The sequence below is a fragment of the Carcharodon carcharias genome, chromosome 7, assembly GCF_017639515.1.
Source record: "Carcharodon carcharias isolate sCarCar2 chromosome 7, sCarCar2.pri, whole genome shotgun sequence".
NCBI lineage: Eukaryota > Metazoa > Chordata > Chondrichthyes > Lamniformes > Lamnidae > Carcharodon > Carcharodon carcharias.
In genome coordinates this window covers 146,444,331-146,472,134 of record NC_054473.1, presented here as the reverse complement: position 1 = coordinate 146,472,134, position 27,804 = coordinate 146,444,331, and the positions used below count along the sequence as shown (strand labels likewise).

Here is a 27,804-nt window from a genome sequence, read left to right as displayed (position 1 = left end):
GTGAAAAAGTCCCATAATTATAGTTTGGCATCCCTGACATAATTTTAAGAACATAAGGTATAGGAGCAGGAGTAGAACATGCAACCCACTAAGCCTATCCACCATTCAATAAGGTCAACTCCACTTTCCCAATAGCTTCTCATGCCCGTTGATTCTCTGAGAGACAAAATATCTATCTAACTGAGCCTTGAACATACTCAACGATGGAGCATCCACGATCCTATGGGAAAGAGAAGTTCAAAGATTCACAATTGTGAGTGAGGGAATTTCTCCTCATCTCAATCCTAAATGATTGATCCTTTATCCTGAAACTGTCCCCATGTTTTAGGTTTCCCAGCCAGGGGAAACAACCTCTCAGTGCCTACACTGTCAAGCCCCTTCAGAATTTTGTATGTTTCAGTGAGATTACCTTTCATTCTTCTAAACTCCAGAGCCTTTCATCATAGGGAACTCTCATCTCATCCCAGGAACCAATCTAGTGAACTTACACTGTACAGCCTGCAATCCAAGTATATCCTTCCTTGAATATGGAGACCAAAACTATACAGTATTCCAGGTGTGGTCGCACCAAAGCCCTATGCAAGGAAGACTTCCTTATTCTCATACTTCAATACCCTCAAAGTAAGGGGCAGCATGCAATTTGACTTCCTTAATTGCTTGTTGTACCTGTATGATAACTTTGTGTACCTTGTATGAGTATATCCAAATCTCTGCATTTCAACATTTTAAAGTTTCACACCTTTTAAAAACATGTTCTACTTTTCCATTCACACTACCAAAGTGAATAACCTCACACTCAATCTACCACCTTGTTGCCAATACACTTAACCTGTCCCTATCTCTACACAGCCTCTGTGTCCTCCTTACAGCTTACATTCCCACCTGGCTTTGTATCATCCACAAACCTGGATACATTACTTTTGGCTCTTTGTCCAGGTCATTCATATAGATTGTAAATAGTTAGGGCCTCAGCACTGATCCTTATAGCCTATCAACCTGAAAATGCCCCATTTATCCCTACTCTCTGCTTCCTGTCCGTTAGCCAATCCTTCATCCATGCTAATATATTACCCCAAGTGTCACAAATCCTTGTCTTGCATATTAACCTTTGGTATGGCACCTTAGCGATGTCTTTTGGAAATCCAGGTTTACTACATCTAATGGCTTCTTTTTATCTAACCTACTAGTTATATCCTCAAAAAACTGTAATATAATTGGCAAACACGATTTCCCTTTTGTAAAACCATGTTGACTCTCTCCATACGATGGAATCATGTCATGATTTTCTAAGCACATGGTTATCACTTACTTAATAATAGATGCCTACATTTTCCTGATGGTTGATGTCAGGCTAATTGGAGTTCCCTTTTTCTCTCTTTCCTGCCTTTTTTGAAAAGCAGTGTTTAAATTTGTTAACTTTCAATCACAGCAACTGTTCTAGAATTTAGAAAATTTTGGAAAACATAGCCAGCACTTCCACCATATCTGCAGTTACCTCTTTTAGAAGCCTAGGAAGTAGGCTTGGGATATGACAGCTTTTAATCCTTTAAACTTCTCTAATCCTTTTTCTCTGTTAATCTTAATTACTTTAAGTTCCTAACTCTTATTGGCCATATTTGGTTACACTCTCTTTTTGATATATAATGTGTGCCTTCTATTTGAAGACAAACAAAATATTTGTTCAATGTCTTTGCCATTTCTTCATTCCCCATGATAATTTCTCCTGTCTCTAAAGGGACCAACATTTACTGTAGCTACTCTCGTTTTTATATACTTGTAAAGGTTCCAACCATTTATTATTATATCATTGGCTAGTTCACTCTACAATGTATCTCCCTAAGGCTTTAATGTCTTTTCTCTGATGATGCACCCATTTCTTCACTCAGTCCTCATGTTTTCCAAGTTAGTTTTCTTCATTATCTTTTGAATTCCACTGATTTCAGATTTTTTGAAAATGTGTTTAACTCTGTTCACATGAAAACACATGCAGCGGTTTAAATAATTTTTAAGTAAATTATACAATGCATTATCCACTCATTAGAGAAGCTAGTAGTAGTGATAACTTTCCAGCCTTTCACTAATATGCAGTATCTCTCCCTGGAGACTGCATTTGGCAGCCTGCCATCTGAGACCAGGTCAGCATCAGGTGGGTTCTTGGTGATTCATTCACAAAATACAGTTTGTATTCCAGCTGTGTTGGAAAATCCCAGCCTCAGCTTTATCTGAACTCAATTGCACAACATAGTTAGCAAACATGATCAATATTTCATTGATTTCACATTGAAGTCAATTTAAATTATATTACTGTACAGTAGATTAAAGCAAGCTTGGGTTCTGCATTTTATCAGGAACAAAGAAAATTTCACCAATGAAAATCCATTAAGCCTCATTATATTAAGGTATTCACATATTGAATTCAGTAACTCAAGACTCCATCTACTTTTATGGAATGTAAGTAAAAGTTAATTGAAGTTTTTCAGAATGGGGGAAAGTGGTTTCCTGCAGGAATCCATGCTAGTTACTGTTGCTCACCATTTACAGAAACGATTTGGACTCGGAATTAGGAGATATAGTAACAAAATTTGCAGGCAGTTCCAATTTTGGTGGTGTTGGCAGCGGGGTGGTACAGCTAATAATTTAATGTGGTTGGCAGCACCAAAATATGGGAAAACGTAAGCCTCTGCAGGCTTGCAAAGTGGGCAGATAAATGGCAAATACAATTTAATATAATGAAGTGTGATTAGTTCATTTTGATTGTAAGAAAGAGAAAAGCTAAATGGGGTGGAGGAGAGAAGAGATCTGGTAATATAAAGGCAAGAAGGCAATGTTAAATTTTTATAGAACCTGAGACCACACTTGGGAGTATTGTGTGCAGTTCAGAACTTCATATTACCAAAATATAGAAGCAATGGAGAAAATGCAGAAAACAAATATAAGAATGTTACCAGAATCGAGAGGAGCAACAATCAGGAAAAATTGAGCAGTTTAGGCTTCTTTTCTCTGGGGAAGACTATACGGTGAACCGCTGGAGATCTTCTAAATTATGAAAGGGTCCAGTTGTGTGGATATGGGGAAACTTACAAGTATCTCCATAACAAAGGGGCATAAATATATGATAGGCACAAACAGATAAAATAAAGAATTTAGGAGAGGTTTCTTAGTTTAAACCACAGAGTGGTGAAAATGTGGAATTTTCTGCCACATGGAGTGATTGAAGGGGATAGCATTTAAGAGAAGGAAAGAAAGGGATACAGGGCAGGGTGTGAATAGGTATTTAGAGTCCGAGGATGCATGGAGTATAAGTACAGACAGATAAGTTCGACCACATGGTGTATTTCTCTGATGTGGATTTTATGCAATACTCTATAATTTCTTTAGGCTGGTTAACTCAGTTGGCTAGGTGGCTAGAATGTGATGCAGAATGACACGGGTTCAATCCCCATCCTGGCAGTGATAGTTCATGGAGACCTGTCTTCTTGCCTTGTGGAATATAGCTAATTACATCCAATTAATTATTGTTCCCACATGCAGATACAAATCTTAGCGTGTTCATATTTGAAAGAAATTAAGATCATGGTAAAATTCAAATGCGAGTACCATTTAGATAAATCAATCATTCTTTAAATTGTTAGGAAATAGAGATAGTTTAAGTAAGTTATTTTGGTATTTGTAGGTGATAGGAATGAGTTTTAGATTTAATGTTTAAGTTTGATTTGTATTTCTGTATCTGTGTATTAAAATGTCAAGTTGAATTTTAGTTTCAATTTACAAGGTGCCTACATTTCTAATGAGAGTTTATGACTGTAAGAAAAGTTAAGCAAGCGCAAAAGAAGAAAAGCTGGTCTGTTGCCTAGCAACAGAGGTCCAGAGAGGCAGATTCCTCCCATAGACATGCACAGAAGAAACTAGAAACAGCAGTTTTTGAGTTCAGTTTTGAAGATAGCGGCCAGTCAGAAGCAACCTAAAAGGAACAGATAGCCAGTTCCAAGCTACAGTTGGTTGAAAGTTGCTGCCAGAGAGAGACTGGAGCAAAAGGGTTGGATAGCAAGTCCCAAGCTAAAGAAGTTCCTCAAATCCAAGGGAGTGGAACAGGAGAAAGTCCCAAGAAGACCTTCTAGTCAAAGGAAGGACAGGAATCTGGAAAAAGGTCTTGTTAAGTGAAGTTAAGAACAAGGGGCAGAGAAAGGCTTGAAGCTTCAAGCTTAAAGAGATAAAGGCTTGTGAGAAGTCAAAAGGTCAAAAGAGACAACTGAAGGTCTGTAACTCTTTGCTATGGGAATGTGAACAGGTGTACTGTTGACAGCTGAGTTAATGAGAGAAAGTGTATGGAGGACTGCTTAATTGCATGTGATGATCTAGGGGAGTGGAACATTAGAAGGAGAGTTCAAAACCCTGGAGGTAAACCCTTACGGAAGGTATCTGGGGGAAAGCGTCGGTTTGGGAGAAGATTCCAAAGTGAGTTCTCGGAGAATGGAAACCCTCGTGTAAAAAACTGAGTTCAGTGAGACTAGTTGGCACAGTGTGACTGTTAGGGGAAAATTAAAAATGCTAAAAGAGAACACTAAGAATTTACTGAAAAACCCTAAAATCTCCAGGTAGACAGGGATGCTGAACATATTGACTGCTGAGGGTAAGCAGATGGACATTGCACACAAAGGAGCTTTGAGTTTTGCGTGATTACAAAGTTTCAAGAGATGAGCTAATATCTAGGCACAGACAGAACCATTCAAGTGGTAAAATGGTGTGTTGAAACCTTGAGAGCTGGACAGGAGATAAAACATAACATAAAGTTAGTTTAGGTATACTCCTCTTTCAGATAGGGAAGGGGCAGATGGTTTTAGCTTAGATATGGGAAAAGATACAATGGACAGAGGGGTCTTTTGATGAAACACTAGCAGTCTTGAGTTGTGAGAACCAAGGTCTTGTGTAAGTGTTTTAATTTTGATTGGATAATATAATTATGTATACACCCTTTAGTTAGCAGAATCACATGTTTATGTACTCAATAGGATAGTTTTAACATGGCACCTGTGTGTCGGTTATCGAGTGGATATTTTCAAATGTTCTCAAATATATTGTGTTAAGAAAAAGTTTATAAGTTACGAGACTTTGTAATTATGGCATAGCGCCCCTTGATGGACTAAGAGGCTGCTCTCCCTGCATATGCTTGTATAAGCTTGAATAAACAGTCTTGTTCGAGAATCCAAACAATGGATGTCCTGAGTTATTTGTCCTGACCTGAGACCTGGTCTGAGCCATAGTTAAGAGGGCAGCTGCCCCACATGAAAGCCAGATCAACCTGGGGTCTCGGGGAAGGAGGTTGAATCCTGCCAACAGTGACAATAGTATAAGGGGAGCTGAGGAGAGATCCATAGCATCTGACTGGGGTGGCATCTGTCACTGGGTTTCATAGTGTGGTGTGTGTGATCACAGGTCACCTTACTTAGTGTGTACTTACTGTGAACATTCGAGTATAAGATGGTTTTTGTAACTTGTGTTATCCTTACAAATCTGTATTTTTCTGTAAAGGTATAGTTGTGAGTTACACCTCCGTTAAGGCAACACTAAAACACATTGATTTTAAATGACCCAGGCAAAGTAATACGATACCCTGAACAGTCGAATTCAAAGTGAGTTTTCTTCACTTCAGTTTGTGTAGATAGTAACTTGAGGCTTAAGAGTCTGGAGGCTTTTCACACTTGTTAGATCCTCTTACACATAACCGCATTTCTTTTGTACAGGTTTCTCCCATTTTAATATAAATCCCATTGTCCTAATATGTCTTTTTAACTCTACTTTTTTAATAACCAAAATCTTTCATTGCATCAATTTTATCAGTAAGCTTTGGGAAAAATAAACACACTGTTTGGCTTCTTCGGTAAAGCGCACATTTCACCACATCTTTTGAAATTCAAATTACTCTGGTTCATCTAAAAATGCAAAATTTCCCTTTACACCTTATATCCTAAAACTTCAGCCATGTTTACCTATTTAACATCTCAAACTTAGTTTATCTTCTGACACATCAAAGCCTTCAGACCAGCTGTCTTTAATTCAATTAAGACACACACACACACACTATTCCTACCTTACAATAAATTTCAATAATATTATGAAAATTATTATATTTTCCTGACACCTCTTGACTATTCCCAATTTTAATTGTTCCTCCACTGGTGGCTGTGCTGTCAGCTGCCCGGACCTAAGCTCTGGAATTTCTTTCCTAAAACGCTCTGTCTCCCTACCTCACTTTCCTCCTATAAGACACTTCTTAAAACCTACCTCTTCGACCAAGCATTGGTCGTTTGCCCATATTTCTTTATGTGGTTCAGTGTCATATTCTATTTTATAATGCTTTGTAAAGCACCTTAGGACATTTTATTATGTTAAGGATGTTTTATAAATACAAGTTGTTGTTTTATGTAACAAAACACTCAATTATTTCTTGATGGATAGCTCAGTCACTTAAAGAAAGGGTTTTTTAAATTAACGATTAACATCTCAAATAATAAAGACGTGCATTTTTCATATTGCTTTTCACAACCTCAGGAAGTCCCAAAGTGTTTTACAGCCAAGTATTTTAGAAGCGCAATGAACTGGTAGGAAACATGACAGCCATATTGTGCACAGCAAACTCCTACAAACAGCAATGTGATAATGACCAGATAATCTGTTTCTTTTAGTTGCTTTGAATATAAGTATTGGTCAGGACACTGGGGAGAACCTGACTGCTTTTCTTTTAAATAGTGCCATCTGGGATCTCTTACATTCATCTCAGGGATCAAGCAGGGTCACGGTTTAATGCCTCATTTGAAATATAGCAACTCTGACAGTGCAGCACTCTCTCCACTGCACTGAAGTGTCAACCTAGATTTTTGTGCTCAAGTCTGTGAAGTAGAACCCAAATGCATAATCTTCCAACTCAGAAGTGGGAGTGCTACAGCAGACAGTCATTTTTTTCTTAAGAAATTACTCTTATGGTAACAGATTGAACTTAGACCCGTGAAGATTTTTGTTAATATAATGAAACCTATAAATTACTAATGCCTAATGGATTGATATTAGCTGTCCTTATTTTGAAGGAAAATATCATTGCATGTGCTGACAGTAGTTGCAGGGATAATTTAAATCTAGGTACCCGCAAGGAGGGGATAAAGGGGATAAAATTCCTACTTCCAAGATTGGTGATATCTTAAAGGAAAAAAGGGAATGGCATTCATTTATATAGTACATACATACATACGCATTAGAAGGAGTAGGTTAGTCAGCCCCTCAAGCCTGCTCCGCCATTTGATTAGATTATGTCTGATCTGATTGTTGTCTCAATTCTACTTTCCTGTCTATCCCCTATAACCTTTGACTCCATTATTAATCAAGAATTTAACTCGGCCTTAAAAATATTCAATGACACTGCCTCCACTGCACTCTGGAGAAGAGAATTCCACAGACTAACAACCCTCTGAGGGAAAAAACATTATTTTCATCTCCACCTTAAATAGGAGACCTCTTATTTTTAAACTGTGTCCCTTAGTTCTGGTCTCTCCCAGATGGGGAAACATCTTCCCAATACCCACTCTGTCAAGTGTCCATGGTCTCAGAAACCCCAGAGCGCTTTATAGCCAATGAAGTACCATTGAAGTGTAGTCACTGTTGCAATTTGGGAAACATGACAGCCACAAGGACCCAACAAACAGCAATGAGATACATGACGAGGTAATCTGTTTTAATGATGTTGGCTGACAGGTAAATATTGGTGGAACAAGTCCCCTGCTTTTCTTGGAATAGGACCAATAAACAGTTATGCAATATTGCGTCAAAGTCCTGTTGCTGTGGGTTCTTTACCATTTATTAATAATTGAAAAACAGCCAAGCTTGTCTTAACTTTTAGGTGTGCATTAAATTTATAATCTGCAATTTAGGTTGAAATTTAATGCACTCCCTGTGGCAAGTTTGGTGGTGGAGGGTGCAGGGCATTTAAACAGGAGGAAAGTTGGGGACCCACTGGCTTACTGATTCCATCCCAATGAAGGCTGTGGTGGGAAGGCCAGTGGATGACCATCCCACCCTGCTGCTAATTGAGGCCCTTAAGTGGACAATTAATATCCACTTATGAGCCTCATCCTGCTGTCGCTGGTTTTAACCCAGCGGCAGGCGGGACGCTCGCCATGCAGGGAGCACAGCAAGCAAAGCTGTGCAGGGATGCTTGTAGGCTCCCGGGTTTGGGGCAGGGGGGCGGGATCCCTCGTTCAAATGCACTAATTGCCTGATCAAGGGATCCGACATTGGGAAGGGCGGTGGGACCGACTGAGGTACTCCCACTGTTCTTGCTACTGACACCTTCCCTTGCGACCCCTACCTAGTGATCTCCCCAAGACCATCACTCACCTGTGGCCTGGGTTTAGGGTTGCCAACTCAAGCTGGAAATATTCTGGGAGGCTCAGCAGAAGTGACGGAATGGAATCCCGGTGGCGTGGCGCGAGCAGGTGAATCCATCCAGGGGGAAATGTCCAAAGCCCCGGACATGAGCATGTGAACCTAGGCAATGAGTGCTGGCAGTCTGTGACATTATAGTCTAGCCGAATATATTTCTTGCCTGGCATTTATACATGGATTTCCCACATCTCCCTTGATCATTGCCATCATTGAGAAAGCTGCTACTTCTTTGAATTGTTATTTTAATCAGGCCCTGCTGAGCCCTAGCGCCTGCTGGAACTGTGATCAGATGGAGGCCCTTTAAAATTGCCACAGCTGAATCCTCGTCCTCTTCCTGGCTCAGGCTCTAGTTTCTCCACTTGATCCACCCACCACTGGGCCCCTGAAGGACACACGCACGAAAACACACAGGGTGCCGACAAGCAGCCACCTCAGGTTTCGCTCTCCAGCCAGCGGTGGCCCTGGCCTGCTCTCTCCTGATGGTTACCAGCATTGTAACATTTGCTGCTCCTGGTTACAATGCTGCAGCAAATAGAACCTGCGCCAGCTCCACCCCCAAGACCATGGCCTTCACCGAATTTTAAATGGCACAGAGGAGGCTATTCGATCCATTGTATCTGCGCCGGCTCTCCAAATGAGCATTATGACCTAGTGCCATTGCTCTGCCTTTTCCCCATACCCTTGCACATTGTTTCTATTCAAATAATCAAAAGATGCCCCCTTGAATGCCTTGACTGAACCTGCCTCCACCACACTTCCAGGCAGTGCATTCCACTCGTTGAACCACTCGTTGTGTGAATAAGTTTCTTCGCATGTCACATTTGCTTCTTTTGCAAATCACTTTAAATCTGTGCCCTCCCATTCTTGATCCTTTTACGAGTGGGAACAGCTTCTCCTTATCTACTCTGTCCAGCCCCCTCATGATTTTGAGCATCTCTATCAAATCTCCTCTTAGCCTTCTTCTCTCCAAGGAAAACAGTCCCAACCTGTGCAATCCATCCTCATAAATGAAGTTTCTCATCCCTGGAACCATTATTGTAAACCTCTTCTTCACTCTCTCCAATGTGTTCACATCCTTCCTATACAGCGGCACCCAGAACTGCACACAATATTCCACCTGAGGTCTAACGAGTGTCTTATATAAATTCAGCATAACCTCTCTGCTCTTGTACTCTATGCACCTATTAACAAAGCCCAGGATATCATATGCTTTATTAAGTGTTCTCTCCACCTGTCCTGCCACCTTCAATGATCTATGCACATATACACCCAGGTCTTTCTGCTGGTTACAATGTTGCAGCAAATAGAACCTGCGCCAGCTCCATCCCCAGGACCATGGCCTTCACAGAATTTTAAATGGCATTTCTTTCTCCTTCAAAATTTCACCACTTATTTCATATTGTCTGTCCATGTTCTTCCTACTAAAATGCATCACCTCACACTTCTCCGCATTGAACTTCATCTGCCACCTACCTGCCCACTCCAACAACTTGACTAAGTCCTTTTGAAGTTCCACACTGTCCTCCTCGCAGTTCACAACACTCCCAAGCTTCGTATCATCCACAAACTTTGAAATTGTCCCCTGCATACCAAGATCTAGATCATAAATATATATCAGAAAAATCAAAGGTCCTGATACCGACCTCTGGGGAACTCCACTACAAACCTTCCTCCAGCCTGAAAAATATCCATTGACCATTACTCTATTTCCTATTTTTCAGCTAATTTTGTATCCACATTGCTACTGTCCCTTTTAGTCCATGAGCAATAACTTTTCTCACAAGTCTGTTGTGTGGCACGGTCTCAAATGCCTTTTGAAAGTCCACATACACAACATCAACAGCATTACCCTCAGCGACCTATTCTGTTATCTCTTCAAAAAACTCCAGCAAGTTAGTTAAAAACGATTTCCCCTTTAGAAATCCATGCTGGCTCTTCCTTACCAACTCATTTTTCCATGTGACTACTAAATCTATCCCGAATAACTGTTTCTAGAATCTTGCCCACCACTGAAGTTAAACTGACTGGTCTGTAATTGCTGGGCTTATCCTAACAACCCTTTTTAAACAAGGGTGCAATGTTTGCAATTCTCCAGCCCTCTGGCATCTCCTGAGTCTAGGGAAGACTGAAAAATTATGGCCAGTGCCGCTTCAATTTCTACCTTAACTTCCTTCAATATCCTTGGGACACATCTCATCTGATCCCAGTGCCTTGTCAACTTTAAGTATCGACAGTCTATTCAACACTTCCTCCTTATCAATTTTGAATCCTTCTAGTGACAGAATTTCCTCATCTGTCACCATGGCCTGGGTAGCATCTACCTCCTTGGTAAAGACATATGTAAAGTATTCATTTAATACCTCAGCCATGGCCCTTTCGTCCAGGTTAAATTCCCTTTTAGATCCCTAATCGGCCTTACTCCTCCTTTTACCACCCTTTTACTATTTATCCAGCTGAGAAGACTTTGGGATTCCTCTTTATGTTGGTTGTCAGTCTTTTCTCATAATCTGTCTCTGCTTCTCCAATATGCTTTTTCACCTCCCCTCTGAGCCTTCGGTATTCCTCTTGGTTCTCAATTGTATTTTCTACCTGACACTTGTCGTAAGCACACTTTTTCTTCTTTATCTTAATTTCTATCTCCTTTTTCATCCAAGGAGCTCTGGATTTGTTTGCCCTACTTTTCCCTTTTGATGGAATATACCTAGACTGTGCCCAAACCAATTCTTTTTTGAAGGTAGCCCATTGTTCAGCTACAGCTTTTCCTGCCAACCTTTCGTTCTAGTCTATCTGGCCCAGCTCCGTTCATGCCCCATCGAAGTCGGCCCTCATCCAGTTAATTATTCTTAGCCTGGATTGCCTATCATCCTTTTCTATTATCATCTTAAAACGTATAATACAATAATCACTGTCTCTTAAATGTTTCCCCACTGATATATGATCTACTTGGCCCACCTCATTTCCAAGAACCAGGTCCAACAGTGTGCCTTTTTTTGTTGGATGGATTGGACACATTCTACTGTAGAAAATTCTCCTGAACACAATCTAGGAACTTTTGCTCCTCTCTGCCCTTTACACAACCACTGTCCCAGTCTACATTCAGTTAGTTAAAGTCACCCATTATAATTACTCTATGCATCACTCTGCAATTTCCCCGCAGATTTGTTCTTCTACGTCCTTCTCACTATTTGGTGGCTCTTTTTTGTTCCTTAGCTCTAGCCAAATTGATTCTGTCCTTGAACCCTCTGGGACATCCTCTTTCTCCAGCACTGCAATGCTCTCCTTAACCAATACCGCCACCCCTCCTCCTTTCCTCTCTTTTCTTAGCAATTTGTACCCAGGAATATTTAACACCCAGTTCTGCCCTTCCTTGAACCAGGCCTCTGTTATTGTCACAACATCATATTTCCACATGGCAATCTGCACCTGTAACTCCCCAATTTTATTTACTATATTCCGTGCATTCACATACATGCATAGTAATTTTGGTTTAGATTTTGTTACTTTCTCCCTTACCCTGACTTTAGCTATTAACTTACAATTCTCTATACTAGTGCTATCTGTCCCTCCCAGTATTTTGTGCATCCTGGTATTCCTCTCTAATATTTTCTCTTGGTTCCCACACCCCTTCTGAGTTAGGTTAGAGACTTGCCAACAGCACTAGCAAAACGCCACGCAAACAACTCAGTCCCAGCTCTGTTCAGGTGCAACCTGTCTGGCTTGTACAGGTGCCAACTCCCCCAGAGCAAGTCCCAGTGTCCCAGAAATCTAAAACCCTCCCTCCTGCACCATCTTTCCAGCTATGCATTCATCTGCCTTTTCCTTCTATTTCTGTACCCACTGGCATGTGACACTGGGAGTAATCTGGAGATTACTACATTTGAGGTCCTGCTTGCTAATTTTCCATCTACCTCTCTAAGTTCTGATTGCAGGACCAAATCCCTCTTCCGAAATCATTGGTTCCAATGTGGATCAAGACCTTTAATTCAAGAGCGATTCAAATTCAAATCAACTGAGAAATACGCAACCACGTTTCATGAAGGAAGCACTGTTTATGTTGGTGGAAACAAAATCCTTTATTAGGTAAACTTTGAAAAAATCTCCTCCAGAAGAACGCCTTGCACCCGCTTCCTGCAGAAGTGCCAATTCCCCTTGCCTGCTCACACTCACAGGCCAGGGCTAACTGCTGAGCAGGCCTCCAAGCCTCCTACTGAGCAAACCAGCACCCAGAGACATGATGGTCAGCATTCTGTTAGTCATGTATACTCTTCTTTACAACTACACAAGAGCTTCGCCTTTAACCTTCTCGGCGGAAAAGAACAGGCAACAACGTTTATGTGCGCAGTATGCTTGCACGACCTACCTCAGTACTAGTTTACTGCATGTTAGTTTATTTGCTTAAAATAACATTGCAAAGTCGTCCAGATTGCTTTCAATACCCACTGGGACATTGATGCTGATTCCAGGAGATTCCCTACCATCCCAGGAGGGTTGGCAACCCTGCCTGGGTTACGATACCTGGCTTTGTTTGGGTGTCGTGCCGCCAGCAGCCACCAACTCCTGGTGGCGATGCTGTTCAAGGAGGAACTTCCTCAAAAGAGGTGATGCAGAACTCATGCCAGCTCTCCAGCCAGCAGGCAAGACCCCAGTTGCCCCCATTAAATCCAGCCCTTAGTTTGTCTACTCTGCTTTTCCCTTGACTGGGGAAAGTGCATATATGTCAATAAGGTATTTTGGAGGGGCAATTCATAGAGAGCAGTGCTGCCTTGTTTACTGGCTTTCCCTGAAGTCAGGGTCACAGCTGGTTCAAGTGCTGCAAAGTAATGTACATATTTAATCAGTATTGTTGCAATATAAAATGCTCTTTCCACTTTTCAATCTTGCAACTGAATTACAATTAAAGTGCTTTGCTGTGGTTTTAACATGACATTATAGGAAGATTTTTCTTGGTCTACTCTCAAACACCTGTGCACATCAAGCATCAGGAAATCGGGAGGGACCAAACAAACACCTTAAAGGAACCTGCTCAATTTTGTTCCAAGATATGAACAGAAGTAAAAGTGGTGTGTTCCTTTACTGATGCATGTTCTGATCTACCTATTTTTTTTTACACTGTTTGCTAAGTTCAGGCAAACCAATGTATCAGGGTACAGGCCCAGGAACATTTACTCTATTTTTTTTTAGTTTTCTGACACTTCAGGATCTTCACATGGACTACAGTTGCTTCCTTAAGTTCTAACTTCTTTTCAAATTACATTTCAAGAGATAAAGTGGTCCTCCCTTTTCGTTACAGTTGCTACTGTTTACTTCAGTAATCTATCATAGCCAGGACATATTTCTGGAGCCAGAGAGGATGAGACAGCTACAGACATATGTTCCTTTATCTTCCAAAACTTTGTTCACTTCATTCAACTAGTTTTTGAAATCCATCACCACCTTTCAGTTGGTTTGTTACTACGGTGTAATAAAGATCAGGATAATAATGAAGCAGCTTGTCAAACTGCATCCGAAAATGATGATGTGTTAAGGTAGATTCGTAGATTTTCTACCAAAACATACTACAACTTGGAGAACTTCACCGAGTACATAAGTGCCCATTGACGAGCTATGCAAAGAAAGGACATTACTGCATGATTCTTCTTTGTGAAATATAACTTTTAAAAACCTTCATTGCTCCCATCACAGAGCAAGCTGGCAGCATCTATTGATATGATTGAAAAAACATTAGTATTGCCTGGATAGTGTAATAGTGTCCCCTTGGGATTTCTTTGCAGATTCAAACAAACATCTAACAGTTACTGAAAAATAATTTCCAGTCTTGTTTTCATAGTAAATCACTTAATATTTGTACGGTACTGTACATTCCTGCCACATCCAGTCGTGAATGGTGGTGGACAATTAAACCGGAGGAGGAGACTCCACCAATAACCCTATCCTCAATGGTGGGGGAGCCCAGCACATCATTGCAAAAGATAAGACTGAAGCATTTGCAACCATCTTCAGCCAGAAGTGCTGAATGGAGGATCCATTGTAGCCTCTTCCAGAGGTCCCCTGCATCGCAGGTGTCAGTCTTCAACCACTTTGATTCACTGAAGGCACTATATACTGCAAAGGCTATGGGCCCAGACAATATTCCAACAATAGTTCTGAAGACTGGTGCTCCAGAACTAGCTGCACCCTTAGCCCAGCTGTTCCAGTACAGCTACAACAATGGCATCTACCCCAGCAATGTGGAAAATTGGTCAGGTTCGTCCTGACACAAAAAACAGGACAAATCTAACCCTACTGCCCCATCAGTCTACTCTCCATCATCAGCAAAGTGAGGGGAGGGGTTGTCGGCAGTGCTATCAAGTGGCACTTACTCAGCAATACCCTGCTCACTGACACTCAGTTTGGGTTCCACCAGGGTTCACTCAGCTCCTGACCTCATTACGGCCTTAGTCCAAACATGGACAAAAGAGCTGAACTCCAGAGGTGAGGTGAGAATTACTGCCCTTGACATCAAGGTAGCATGTGACCGAGTGTGGCATCAAGGAGCCCTAGCAAAACTGAAGTTAATGGGAACCAGGGGAAAACACTCCACTGGTTGGAGTCATACCTAGCACAAAGGAAGATGGTTCTGATTGTTGGAGGTCAATTATCTTAATCAGGACATTGTTTAATAGGTGGATATCCATTTACCAAAACAGGCAGGAGACACTCTGTGGATCCTAACTGTTTTACTGTTAAACTATAGTTCAGTACAAATACCAGTTTCCACTCTTCCCTTCTGGAATCTTTCCCTTTCCAGAAGCAAAAACTCCCTAACTGGGGGAAAAAGTACAGACTTCAATGAGCATCTCCTGCTCTCAATTCACTCTGAAGCTTGTCCTGGTTTACTCTTAAAGGGACCTGCATTTCTAACATTGCCAGACATCACTGCTGGGGCTCTTCAGGGTAGTGTCCTAGGCCCAACCATCTTCAGCTGCTTCATCAATGACCATCCCTGCATCATAAGGTCAGAAGTGGGGATTCAGCACCATTCACGACACCTCAGATAGTGAAGCAGTCTGTGCTCATATGCAGCAAGACCTGGACAATATTCAGGTTTTGTTGATAAGTAGAAAGTAACATTCACACCACACAAGTGCCAAGCAATGACCAACTACAAGAAGAGAGAATCCAACCATCTTCCCTTGATAGTCAATGATATTACCATCACTGGATCTGCCACTATCAACATCCTGGAGGTTATCAATGACCAGAAACTGAACTGGACCAGCCATATAAATACTGTGGCTGCAAGAGTAGGCCAGGGGCTGGGAATTCTGTGGAGGGTAACTCACTTCCTGACTCCCCCAAAGCCTGTGCACCATTTAAAAGGCACACGTCAGGAGTGTGATGGAATACTCTCCACTTGCCTGGGTGAGTGCAGCTTCAATAACATTCAAGAAGCTTGACACCATCCAGGACAGATCAGTCTGCTTGATTGGCACCTCATCCACCACCTTCAACATCCACTCCCTCCACCACCGACACACAGTGGCAGCATTGTGTACCACCTACAAGATTCACTGCAGAAACTCACTAAGGCTCCTTAGCAGTACCTTCCAACATCACGACCTCTACCAACTAGAAGGACAAGGGCAGGAGATGCATGGGAATGCCACCAGCTGCAAGTTCCCCACCAAGCCATTCAACATCCTGACTCGGAACTATATCGCCATTCCCTCGCTGTCGCTGGGTCAAAATCCAGGAACTCCCTCACTAACAGCATTGTGGGTGTACCTCACCACATGGACTGCAGTGGTTCAAGGCGGCGGCTCACCACCACCTTCTCAAAGGCAATTAAGGATAGCAATAAAAATGCTGGCCTAGCCAGTAATGCCTGCTTCCCATGAAAAGAATAAAAAAAAATGTAGACTGGTTTAAAGTGACCTGGACAAGTCTGATCTTATTCTCAGTCCTCACAATACAATCGACCTGGATTTTATGATTAAAATAATTGTGCTGCTATCACCAAAGGTAAATATGGAAAGCAGGAAGTTGCTGTCCAAGTTGCCTTGATCCTCCAGATGCTTTGCTATACCTGCATCACACCAACTGACTCAGCATTGAAGCAGATGTAATAGCATGACACTGTGGTACTTACATGAAAAATTCCCACTAAACATGGCAGAGGTAGTTCGGGCTTGACTATTTCAGTGTAAACAATTTTGTACCACTGCGATAAGTCTTAATGGCTAACAAACAACCTCTCTGCTACTGAAAGTTAACTATTACAAGTCTCGTTCTTAATATTTTAATTTTAGTTTTCAATTTTTAAGAATTAAATAATTTAAAAATGTTTCTGTCTCTTATCTCTCTCTTAATCCCACCTTTCTTTTCCTCTCTTTATTTCGCTTTCCTGCACATTTTACACTGAATTAACAATTCTAACTGATACTTCCTGGCTCAGGCTCTGCATAACTCAGGAAGTTCTTCAATCTGTTTGTTTAAGGGAACAACACAGTTGTTTGCCTTATTCACACAAGTCCCACGATATCCCTTGTAGGGGATGCCGCTGTGAAATGGATTTCTAATTAATGCAAGTTTCAATGCAAGTCTGTAGGTGAGTGAAAGTATAATGAACAATTGGTCCCATTCATTCGCCACTGATCACAAAACTCAGGGCAATGTCATGACATGAACAGAGCCAACTGAAGATTGCAGAAGATGTTGTCAAAATCTTTTCTCTAATTTCCTGCAGAGAAATTGTGGGCAATCATGAAGATGTATTGGTACTCTCCATTGATCAATCTGATTTTTGACAATTGTTTATTTAATTTCCCTATCTTTTCCAATTCACAGAAGTACTCTGCTCACATCACTGTAGCATTCTTTACTCCCATCACTTTTATGCATATTAGTTCTATTTTTCTCCCAGCTCATGCTGGCACTTTTTCTCTTCATCTCACAAGTTCACTGAGCCAGCCCTAATTTGTCGCTGCACAACAGCTCCAGCTCCTGTCTTGTACTATTGCTCTAGGAGATTGAATGCTGTTGTACACTGTTAATGGGAATTCCAGATCTCGGAAAACTGATACATCATGAATTCCCACTTAAATGCATCAGGTTCCCTTCGGCGAAAGCAGCACCAGGTAGCAACTTTGGAGAAGCAGTGAGAGGAAAGTCAGAGGGCAGAACAACTTGACTATCACAGATTTTCTAGTAACTCTAATCATTATTTGAAGACATAATATTTTAAACTGATATGGTTTGCTGACGTGCTAACTTCAACACATGAATCTGATTCCAATTAGCTTATTAATTCAACTCACTTGACTAAGGTCGTGCAACATTCAGTGTTATGTAGAAATAAAGAATTCAATTGTGAGGGTTTTTTGGACAGGTTGACATATACTTCCTGTCAGACAATTATTAACATAGGAATTTTAAGAGTAGGCCACTCGGCCCCTTGAGGTTGCTTTCCCATTCAATTCGATCATGGTTGATTCATACAACTCCATTTACCTGCCTTTATTTATATCCGTTGATACCCATGCCTAACAAAAATCTATCCATCTTAGTTTTGAACTCTCCATTTCTCCTAGCATCCACAGCCTTTGGCCAGGAGGGAGGTGGGGTAAAGAATTCCAAATTTCTGTCACCTTTTGTGTGAAAAAGTGTTTTTGATTTTGTTCATGAACAGCCTAGCTCTAAATTTAAAATTATTTCCCCATGTTCTCGATTCCCCATCAGAGAAAATAGCTTTTTTGTATCTGCCCTATCAAATACTTTTAACATTTAAAACAATTAAATCTTCTATACTCATGGGAATACATGTCTAGTCTATGCAATCTGTTCTCAAAATTTAAGCTCCCAAATTTCAATATCACTCTGGTGAATCTCTACTGCACCCTCTCCAAGGCCAATTTATCTTTCCTATGTTGTAGTGCCAAATTGGAACACGGCACTCAAAATGGAGTTTATACCAAATGAAGCAGAACTTGCTCTCTGTAGTATTCTAGCTCGCTTAAAACTAAGCTTTTGATGATTTGTGTACTTGAAGTCTCAAACTTCTTTGTTGCTCTACAGTTCTTTATTTCTCACTATTTATAAAATACTTAAGTTATCTTTCATGGGTCCAGATCGGTATACCTGACAACAGTCCCAGTCAAACTTCATTTGCCATACCTTTACCCAACTGTCTACGCTGCTTTGCAACTGCTTGCTCCCATCATGGGGGAGGTATTGTCACTGGAGTAGTAATCCGGAGACACAGGGTAATGCTCTGGGAACCCGGGTTTGAATCCCGCCACAGCTGATGGTGAAATTTGAATTCAATAAAACTATGGAATTAAGAGTCTAATGATGACCATGAAAACATTACAGATTGTCATAAAAACCCATCTGGTTCATTAATGTGCTTTAGGGAAGGAAACCCGCGGTCCTTACCTGGTTTGGCCTACATGTGACTCCAGACCCACAGCAATGTGGTTGACTCTCAAATGCCCTCTGAAATGGCCTAGCAAGCCACTCAGTTGTATAAAACCACTACAAAGTAAAAAAAAAGGAATGAAACCAGATGGACCATCTGGCTTCAACCTAGGCACCGGAAACAACAACAGCAAATTCAGTTCTGTCAACCAGGCAAAGTGCTCCTTACTAACGCCTGAGGGCTAGTGCCAAAATTGGCAGAGCGCTTTTACAGACTAGTCAAGCAACAGCCTGACATAGTCATACACATGGAATCATACCTTACAGATAATGTCCCAGACATCACGACCACCATGGTGGTGCCTGGGGCACAGACCTAGCAGAGATACACAGTCTGGAGGGAGTTGCCGTGGGAGTCCTCAACATCGACTCCATACTCCATGAAGTCTCATGGCATAGGGTCAAACATGGGCAAGGAAACCTCCTGCTGATTACCACGTATTGCCACTCTCTCCCGCCCTCAGCCGATGAATCAGTACTCCTCCATGTTGAACACCACTTGGGGGAAGTGCTATGCGTGGCAGGGGTGCAGAATGCACTGTGGGTGGGGAACTTCAATGCCCATCACTAAGAGTGGCTCGGCAGCATGACTACAAACCAAGTTGGCCACATCCTAAAGGGCATAGTGCTAGATGGGGTCTGTGGCAGGTGGCGAGGGAACCAACAAGAGGGGAAAACATTTTTGACCTTACCCTCACCACCCTGCCTGCCACAGATGTGCCTGTTCATGACGCTATCGGTAGGAATAACCACTGTGCAGCCCTTGTGGAAACGAAGTCTTGTCTTCACATTGAGGATACCCTCCATCGTGTTGTGTGGCACTACCACTGTGCTAAGTGGGATTTCGAACAGATCTAGCAACTGGGCAACCATGAGGCTCTGTGGGCCATCAGCAGCAGTCACAATCTGTACTCAAGCACAATCTGTAACCTCACGGCCCAGCATATCCCCCACTCTACCATTACCACCAAGCCAGGGGATCAACCTTGGTTCAATGAAGAGTGCAGGAGGGCTTGCCAGGAGCAGCACCAGGCACACCTAAAAAAAAGAGGTATCAACCTAGTGAAGCTACAACATAGGACTGTTTGCATGCCAAAAAGCATAAGCCAAACAGGCTTGGGCTGACATTCACTCTACACAAGTGCCATGCAATTACCATCTCCAACAAGAGAGAATCTAACCATCGTCCCATGACATTCAATGACATTACCATCGCTGAATCCCCTACTGTCACTATCAACATCCTTGGGTGGGGGGTCACTATTCACCAGAAACTGAACTGGACGAGCCATATAAATATTGTGGCTACAAGGTCAGAGCAGGTCAGAGGCTAGGAATCATGCAGCGAATAACTTACCTCCTGACTTCCCAAAGCCTGTCCACCATCTACAAGGCACAAGTTAGAAGTGTAACAGAATACTCTCCATTTGTCTGCATGAGTGCAGCTCCAACAACACTCAAGAAGCTTGACACCATCCAGGAGATAGCAGCCCACTCAATTGGCACTCCATCTACTAACATTCACTCCCTCCACCACCGACGAACAGTGGTAACTGTGTGTCTCATCTACAAGATGCAGTGCAGGAATTCACCAAGCCTCCTTAGACCTTCCAAACCCACGACTGCTACCAAGGACTAGAAGGAAAAGGGTAGCAGATACATGGGAACGTTACCACCTGGAAGTTCCCCTCCAAGCCACTCACCATCCTGACTTGGAAGTATATCACAGTTCCTTCACTGTCGTTGTCAAAATTCGGGAACTCCCTCCCTAACAGCATGATGGTGATGTCTGGGACATTAACTGTAAGGTATGATTCCATGTGTATGACTATGTCAGGCTGTTTCTTGACTAGTCTGTAAGAGAGCTCTCCCTACACCACATGAGCTGCAGCAGTTCAGGAAGGCAGCTCACCCCTACCTTCTCAAGGACATGGAAGGTTGGGTAATAAATGCTGGCCTAGCTAGCGATGCCCACATATTGTGAATGAATTTTAAAAAATATCTGCACTACTTCCCATCCCTCTTAATGTCATGTCATCTGAAATTTAATTTTACAACTCTCTATTTTTTCATCCAAGTAATTAATAAATATGGCAAAAAGTTGAGGTGGAAATTATCGCCATTACAGAGCAGTTTGTAATACTGACCTTTGCATCCCATCAGAAAAAACATGCAGGGCCAAAATGATTTGAAAAGAGGGAAAATAAAATCTAAATCCTGAATGAATATAATAGTCTTCTGTAACATACTGTACCAAATACAATAATCAGTGATACAGTTTCAAATCAATGACGGTTGCTTCAAATCCAAACCAAGGAAACATGCAGCCTAAACACCATTGTCTCCCTGCAGTGCTTCTCAGGAATTCATCAGACTAAATCATCTATGTGTTAACTTGCTTTGACTTCTTTTTATAAACCTATGCTAACAGTGATTGGAATAATTTTTGACATTTTTAACTGATGGTCTTGCATTCTGAAGCACGCGAGGCTCCAGACTGCATTCTTAATCAACAACTGCCTCTCTTGAAAATATTTTAAAAAATTCAACTAGGAACGTTTCTGCTCCGCATCAACTTATAAGCATTCCATCATGTCAATAACCATGTATGTATTGTTATAAATAGCTAGTTCATGATTCATAGCAATACTTTAGAGGTAATTTTTAGTTCTGGGAAGGTTAAAGTTTAACTGTGGAAAATGGGATAAATGCAACTTGAAGACTATTATGGTTAAAAAGTTGCAGCCATGTTGACTTGAGGGGTTAACAGCTAGAAAGGTAAGATCATAAAACAGCAAGTGGGCTTCCTTAGCTGGACAACTGGAGATGAGGTGTCTACATTGCTTGCAAAGAAATGCAGCCCAGAGAGTTGTTTTGTTTGGGAGTTAGAGCTACAATTAATTTAAAAGCATTCAGTGAGCCCTGGAAGGCTACATCATCATAGAGATGGGTGGAGCTCAAGCAAGTTTTAGGGTTTCAATTGATCTGTGTGTTCTGCAGCAGGGGAAAAGACCGAGCCAAAAAGGTGCTTTTGTTAACAGGCTCTAGGTGGCAAAAGTGTTGCTGTTAGTTGGTTCTATGCAGATGAGACTCAGGGGAAGACCCAGGAGCTGTTTGACAGCTCTGTGTAACTAGGGCTCAGGTGAAGTCCTGGGAGCTGAGAAGGTGGCAGAAGGTCACTGGCTCCCTTCTGGAAAGGGTTAGGGCTCAGAAGAGGCCTTGGGAGCCATTGTAGCTTGATGTAGCCGGGGAGATTGGAACTTGGTGAAATCCAGTGGCAGTGCCAGATCAGTGAAGCTAGCTGGCTATTAAAGAGCTGAAATTGAGCAAGTAGAGACTAGAGTGCCAACTTGGAAATCCAGGGGAACGGAGTCTCAGGAGATGAGACTGAAACCCTGGGAGGTGTGCAATCGTTGAGGCAGTCCGAGTTGCAGTGGCTTTGATGGAATTCAGTGGCTTGATCTTCCAAAGTGAAAAACTTGGCGTCCCTTGTGAAGGAGACAGAGTTTCAATGAGATTGACTGACTCACGGTGTTTCCTGATGTTTGGGTGGGTTGTTGAGAAATCTATGGGATTTTTCTTGGTCGCATTGTCTATGCATTGTACAGTTCGACCACAATTTGTCTGTTAATTCACATGTACCTCACATTAACCCTGAATGTGAGTGTAAGGTATTGTAAAATATTTTATCTTTTTGACTTTGTACAGTAAAGTTCATTTTTGTTTGTTCAAAACTTATGGAGTCTTGTGACTTTATTCTCTTAGTAAGTGTCTTGCACCTCAAACTTTGCTTACTTTAATCAAAATTTTATTGGTCCCTAACCAGATCTTATCAGAATCTTGGGGGGTCTGGTCTAGGATCATAACAGTATTTTATTTAGCTTCCGTCTTTCCTGTTTTATTCATCCTTCCATGAAACATACAAACCACTATGTACTCCTTCTCTTGCCATAAGGATTGCAAAATAGCTACAAGTTCTTCCTGCTGTTGAGATGCCAGCAACAGTCATTTCATTGACATAAGGTACACTCAGTGGGAAACCAGTTGATCAGAATACCATTTTCTCCAAAATAGAGAAGCACGAAAAGATGCTGAGCCAAGAATTGGCTAAACTAAATACACATATGGTTTGCAGATTAAATGTCAACACAAACAGTGTTTAAACCCTTCACAGCACACAGGTTACTGAAAACTTTTATTGTAAATATTAATACTTGAGGAAAGATATGGTAGTATTGGAAATCTTCAAGGTCTAAAGAGACGACAAAGCAAACCCATTTTAACTTTATTAATTACAAGATGTTGGAAGACTGAAAACCTATGTTATACTTATATATATACTTATAGTCATATACTTACACTGCAACTTTAATATCGGTATGTAACTAAATGCTAAATTGAATGCATGTATGTTGCATTACTTCAACTCAAAAAGAGATTATCCTATCCATAGTGAGTCAGATATAGACATATTTTCTTTAAAACCAGAGGAATATCAAAAATAAATAAAACTAACTAAATGTTAGTACAATGAACTGTACAATACATAGCTAATGCGACCAAGGCAGATCCCATGGATTTCTCAGCAACCCACCCAGACATCAGCTAATACATTATAATTTTTAAAGAGAACTAAAGGCCGTTTGCATTGCTCATGGTGAACTGCAGGATATACTGTTTGACAATGACAGGAATGTAATAGTCTGCGGTAGACAATGTACACTGTTTGAAAAAAATATATGTCCTATGATGTTGATCATGATGGGTATAACCTGTGGTACATTATGAACAAGCTGGTAATAAACGTGAAGGCCTGTTATCTGGGTTTACTGAAAGGAAGGAAAAGATACAACCTAAATACCCAGCAAGAAATAAAGCACCAGGGATGAGTTGGCAGGAAATTTATTAATACCTGAATACTGCAATATTAGGCTAGTACGAAAGAAATGAAAAAATGTCTACAACAGAAGTAAGCATTCATGGTGAGAGATCAGGTCTTTGCCAGATATTGGAATCTGCACAAGGAATTAATTGAGGCAAAAGGTAAGAAGGCAAAATGGTGACTGATAGAGCTTTGGAGAAAAGTTTTTCAGAGATTTTCTTGAGTTAACTGAATCAGTGTCATTCAATGGGTTTCTTATGCATGTCAATTTTATAAACAAAAATATGGGGCTGAAAATCTACTTGGGAGGGATTATCCAGGCTCAAGTACAAAGTTGCACCCAGTTCAGCTGTTAACCCTGCCAAAGTTTATGATGTCAGGGGAAGGCCCCATTATCTGCATGTGAATGGGCAGCGCTTGTGTTATTGGAAATGCGACTAGAGTCCCAGATGTTGGAAAATCGTCTGACAATTGCTGATTCAAGGGTGCTGCTATCCTCCAAAATAAATAAAAATATGTGCCCTGCAGCATTTTGTAAGGGAGGTAAAATTTTCCTTTGATGAATCCTCATCCTTAAATTCCCACTACTCAAAAAGCCACTGAGTACTGACTACCAATCTAGTCCTGTGCTCATATGCTGAAAATAAGGGAACTCTCAACATAGGAAACCACCAACCCCATCCCTTGCCATTGTTACTTCCCAGGGAAGTGGAGGCTTTAGCCCTTACAAAACCCACTGAAGCCCAAGTGCAAGATAGGACCACTCACACCAAGGTGCTGATCTAGTAACTTTGGCCCTTTCACCAGAGTTATTTTCCTGGAGTGAGGAGAACTATGGATAATTTGCTTCTATGTATTTTTGTTGAATATGCTCATTTTGAATTAGTTTGCATTTTACCGCCAAGTTGCTTCAGAAAATTCATGTTAAGAATCCATTATTAAAACAATTGTCATTTGATTCAATGTAGGCATCCATTTGAAAATATATCACAAAACTTTACACTTGTCTTTAACTGCAGTACCAGTTAATTTTATTGCTTTGTCAATATATTATCTCACTTTCTGTTCAACTACACCCTCCCTCTGGTGTGTTGGACATTACAAAACAGATCAAAGTAAGTAGTGGTGGTTCATACTTCCATCTTCCCAGGATTTCCACAATAAGCTTTTGTTAGAATAAATTAACTTAAATTTGAGATTTATCACGTAGACTTGCCATTGATTTAACCTGTAGGAGCGCAAGTCAATTCATTTAGTTTTCCCCACTCATACAATAAGTTCAATATGGAATAGCGTGTCGTCAAGTATCCTCTATAATCAATGAGTCAAATTTAACTGTGAACAGCTTTATGGAAATCATCCAATGCACCCAGCTGCTAGCATATTTAATTCATTGCTTCCTTCACTCTGAATGAATGATTTTTTTGATTAGCTATTAATTAGGGTTAAGTTACAAGTAGGCAATTCTGAAAATCTAAAAATGTAGTACACTAATGTTTGCTTCATTCTAAACACTAAACAGAATGTCTAGCAATGTGAGTAAACTGGCTGTGATCGGACTAGAATCTCAGTGGAGCAGTGTGAAAACAATCTGTTCCACTGCTAATTTTTACCTAGTTACAAGTACATGCAAGACAACCGTAAATGTGGTGAAATTGAGCAGAGAAAATTGCCATCTGTCAAAATATGGCTGATATTAATGATACAGATAGGCCTTTAAAACCCTTTGGCTCTAACATAAGTTTGCTTCACAAAACTTGCATAATACCATATGTGCAATGATTTCACTCAATGCTCTCAAGATAAATTGAGGACCAAAGTTTGCAACCTATTAGGAATCTTTGGGCACAGGGTATCAGTGGAAACTATTTACAGATAAAACTGCGACTGATATGAACATAGAGATAATATCCTAAGGAGAAAAGGAAAATAATATCCAAGGGAGGAAATTACGACTGGCTTTATTATGTTATGTAAGGTACTGAAGTGGATTGGAGGAAAGTAAAATTCAGAACACGGTTTGTGTAAAACCTTCAATTATCTAAAGATTGAATTTGGAAAAAATACATAATTATAAAGATTTATATTTTCTAAGTTATTGCTATGTTTGAGGTTGTTAAAGGGGTCACTTCAATGTCTTCTCCCTATTTTAAACGAAAATGCAAATATTTGAAAGAGACTCAACAGCAGGGAAAAACTGTGCTCCAGCAAGCATCATCAACTCTGCATATAAACTTTTATTTATGAGGGACAGAGTTCCATGTGACAGCATCAACTGAGAAAGGGTGCATTAGGCAATATGCTGTGTAAAGGTTTGTGACTTGATCATCTGTTTTTGAAATGGAAACAGAAAACTGAGTTTCAGTTGCAGAAGCTCTTAGGTTCCTGACATTAAAAATAGAGGTTTAACTTAAATGTTAGCAATTCTTGTGCTGTTCTACTCAATTTATTTGAGCACAGGCTGCCTCTCCACATGTTTTTTAATTTTGAAAATTTTGGATTCAGAAATGGAGTAGGATATTCTTTTTAAATCCACTGGTCTTGAAAGCTTTGAAGGATTGGATTGAGTCCAAGAGAAAAAGATGGGTTTTCTCAGCAGCCTGCCAGGAAGGATTACAATATTCCTCCATCATTAATTAGGTTATGTTTTGTAAAACAGTGAACTTGCCAAGGGTGGTAAGGAAGGGCCATTTTTTAAATTTAGGTCATTTTCACCTCTTGCTTATCCCAATATAACTTAGGTTGATGACTATGCAAAAGAAATCATAACCCCTATGTAGTACAGGTAGGCGAATAACATAATTGTTTATCTTTTCCAAGAATACAAATCCAAAACAAAGGAAGGTTATTATCTAGGCAAAATACTTACATAGTTTAGTGGTTCATATTTTGGAAACATCTGGAGTTATTTTTATTCAATTGTTCTCTCTAGGACAGCATTACAATCAGATTCCATTCTCTTATCCAGACCAATTAAATCTAGATTATTTGAACAAAAATGACTAGGATTTGTGAAAACAATTGCCAAAAATGCAATGTAGTCTGTGTAATTTATTATTTGAATATGGCTAACCTTAGAGTGCAATGCTTTGACTTATAATGCTAAAAGTTTTACATAATAAATTAGATGTTCCCATATTGGATTCACTTGCAATGTCTATGCTATTGTTGACTATTAGATGCTAAAATAAACATTGCCACTCTAGCTTACCCAACAGATGGTTAGTAACTTCCATTATACTGTAATCAACAGAACAACATTTAAGAATTTGATTTTTCTAATATAACTTTTATATTGCAATTTTATAATAGGATGCACAAGGAAATGTTTTTCTTAGAGCCACCGAACTGGAATGTAAACCGTTTAATTGTGCTGTGTGTCAAACATTTTTCTGCAGTCAGCTTTACTTCTTGCCATCTTTAAAAGTTTTGCAACTAAAATGAAAGTTACAGTGCCAAATATAGATATCAAAGCATTACTTACAGTGACTTTGTGTGGACAATCATTGGAACACAATCCACTGAGAACTGGGGAAGGAAATGAAACAATTATTGTTAAACCTTGCTTTCAACACTAATAATTAATAATCATTTGAAGAAATAAATCTTGACTTATGTAACGCACTACGTATGGGAGTTAAGACCAAATGTAAAATTAGTCTTCAGATGAACTGCAGGGCAGAGGATAATCTGGATGCACAGAATTAAATCCTCACTCTAACTTCAGAAAAATTAGAGCAATGGGGGAAGTGGTGAGCTGGAGAATATCAGGAGATACAAAATCATGCTGTATAGTGCCACTACAGGCACTAGTGTGTGATTACATGACGATAAATTCCATAAGCAGTTTCCACTATAAATGTGAACACAACATTTTAGTGGAAATAGCTGACACAAAAGTATGAAAAAAATATGGCTTTGTAGCCAGAAGATGCCTACTAATGTAACATTAATTTTCAGAACCTTTACCATGCTTCTGTATTGTAACAGAAAAACGTTTCAAAAATATCCACTTACATCTTCAATCCTCTAGT

The 27,804-nt window shown here is 40.5% G+C and overlaps 1 protein-coding gene across 2 annotated transcripts in view; it reads right to left on the bottom strand.

Annotated features, from left to right (window-relative positions):
- The window catches only part of itfg1 (integrin alpha FG-GAP repeat containing 1), a 292,356-nt gene that overhangs the window by 47,319 nt on the left and 217,233 nt on the right, over positions 1-27,804 (bottom strand). For both annotated transcript variants that reach the window (XM_041192254.1, XM_041192255.1), the window contains one exon: positions 27,255-27,298. In XM_041192254.1, coding sequence (XP_041048188.1) covers positions 27,255-27,298 — 44 coding nt within the window. The remainder of the gene's footprint in view (positions 1-27,254; positions 27,299-27,804) is intronic.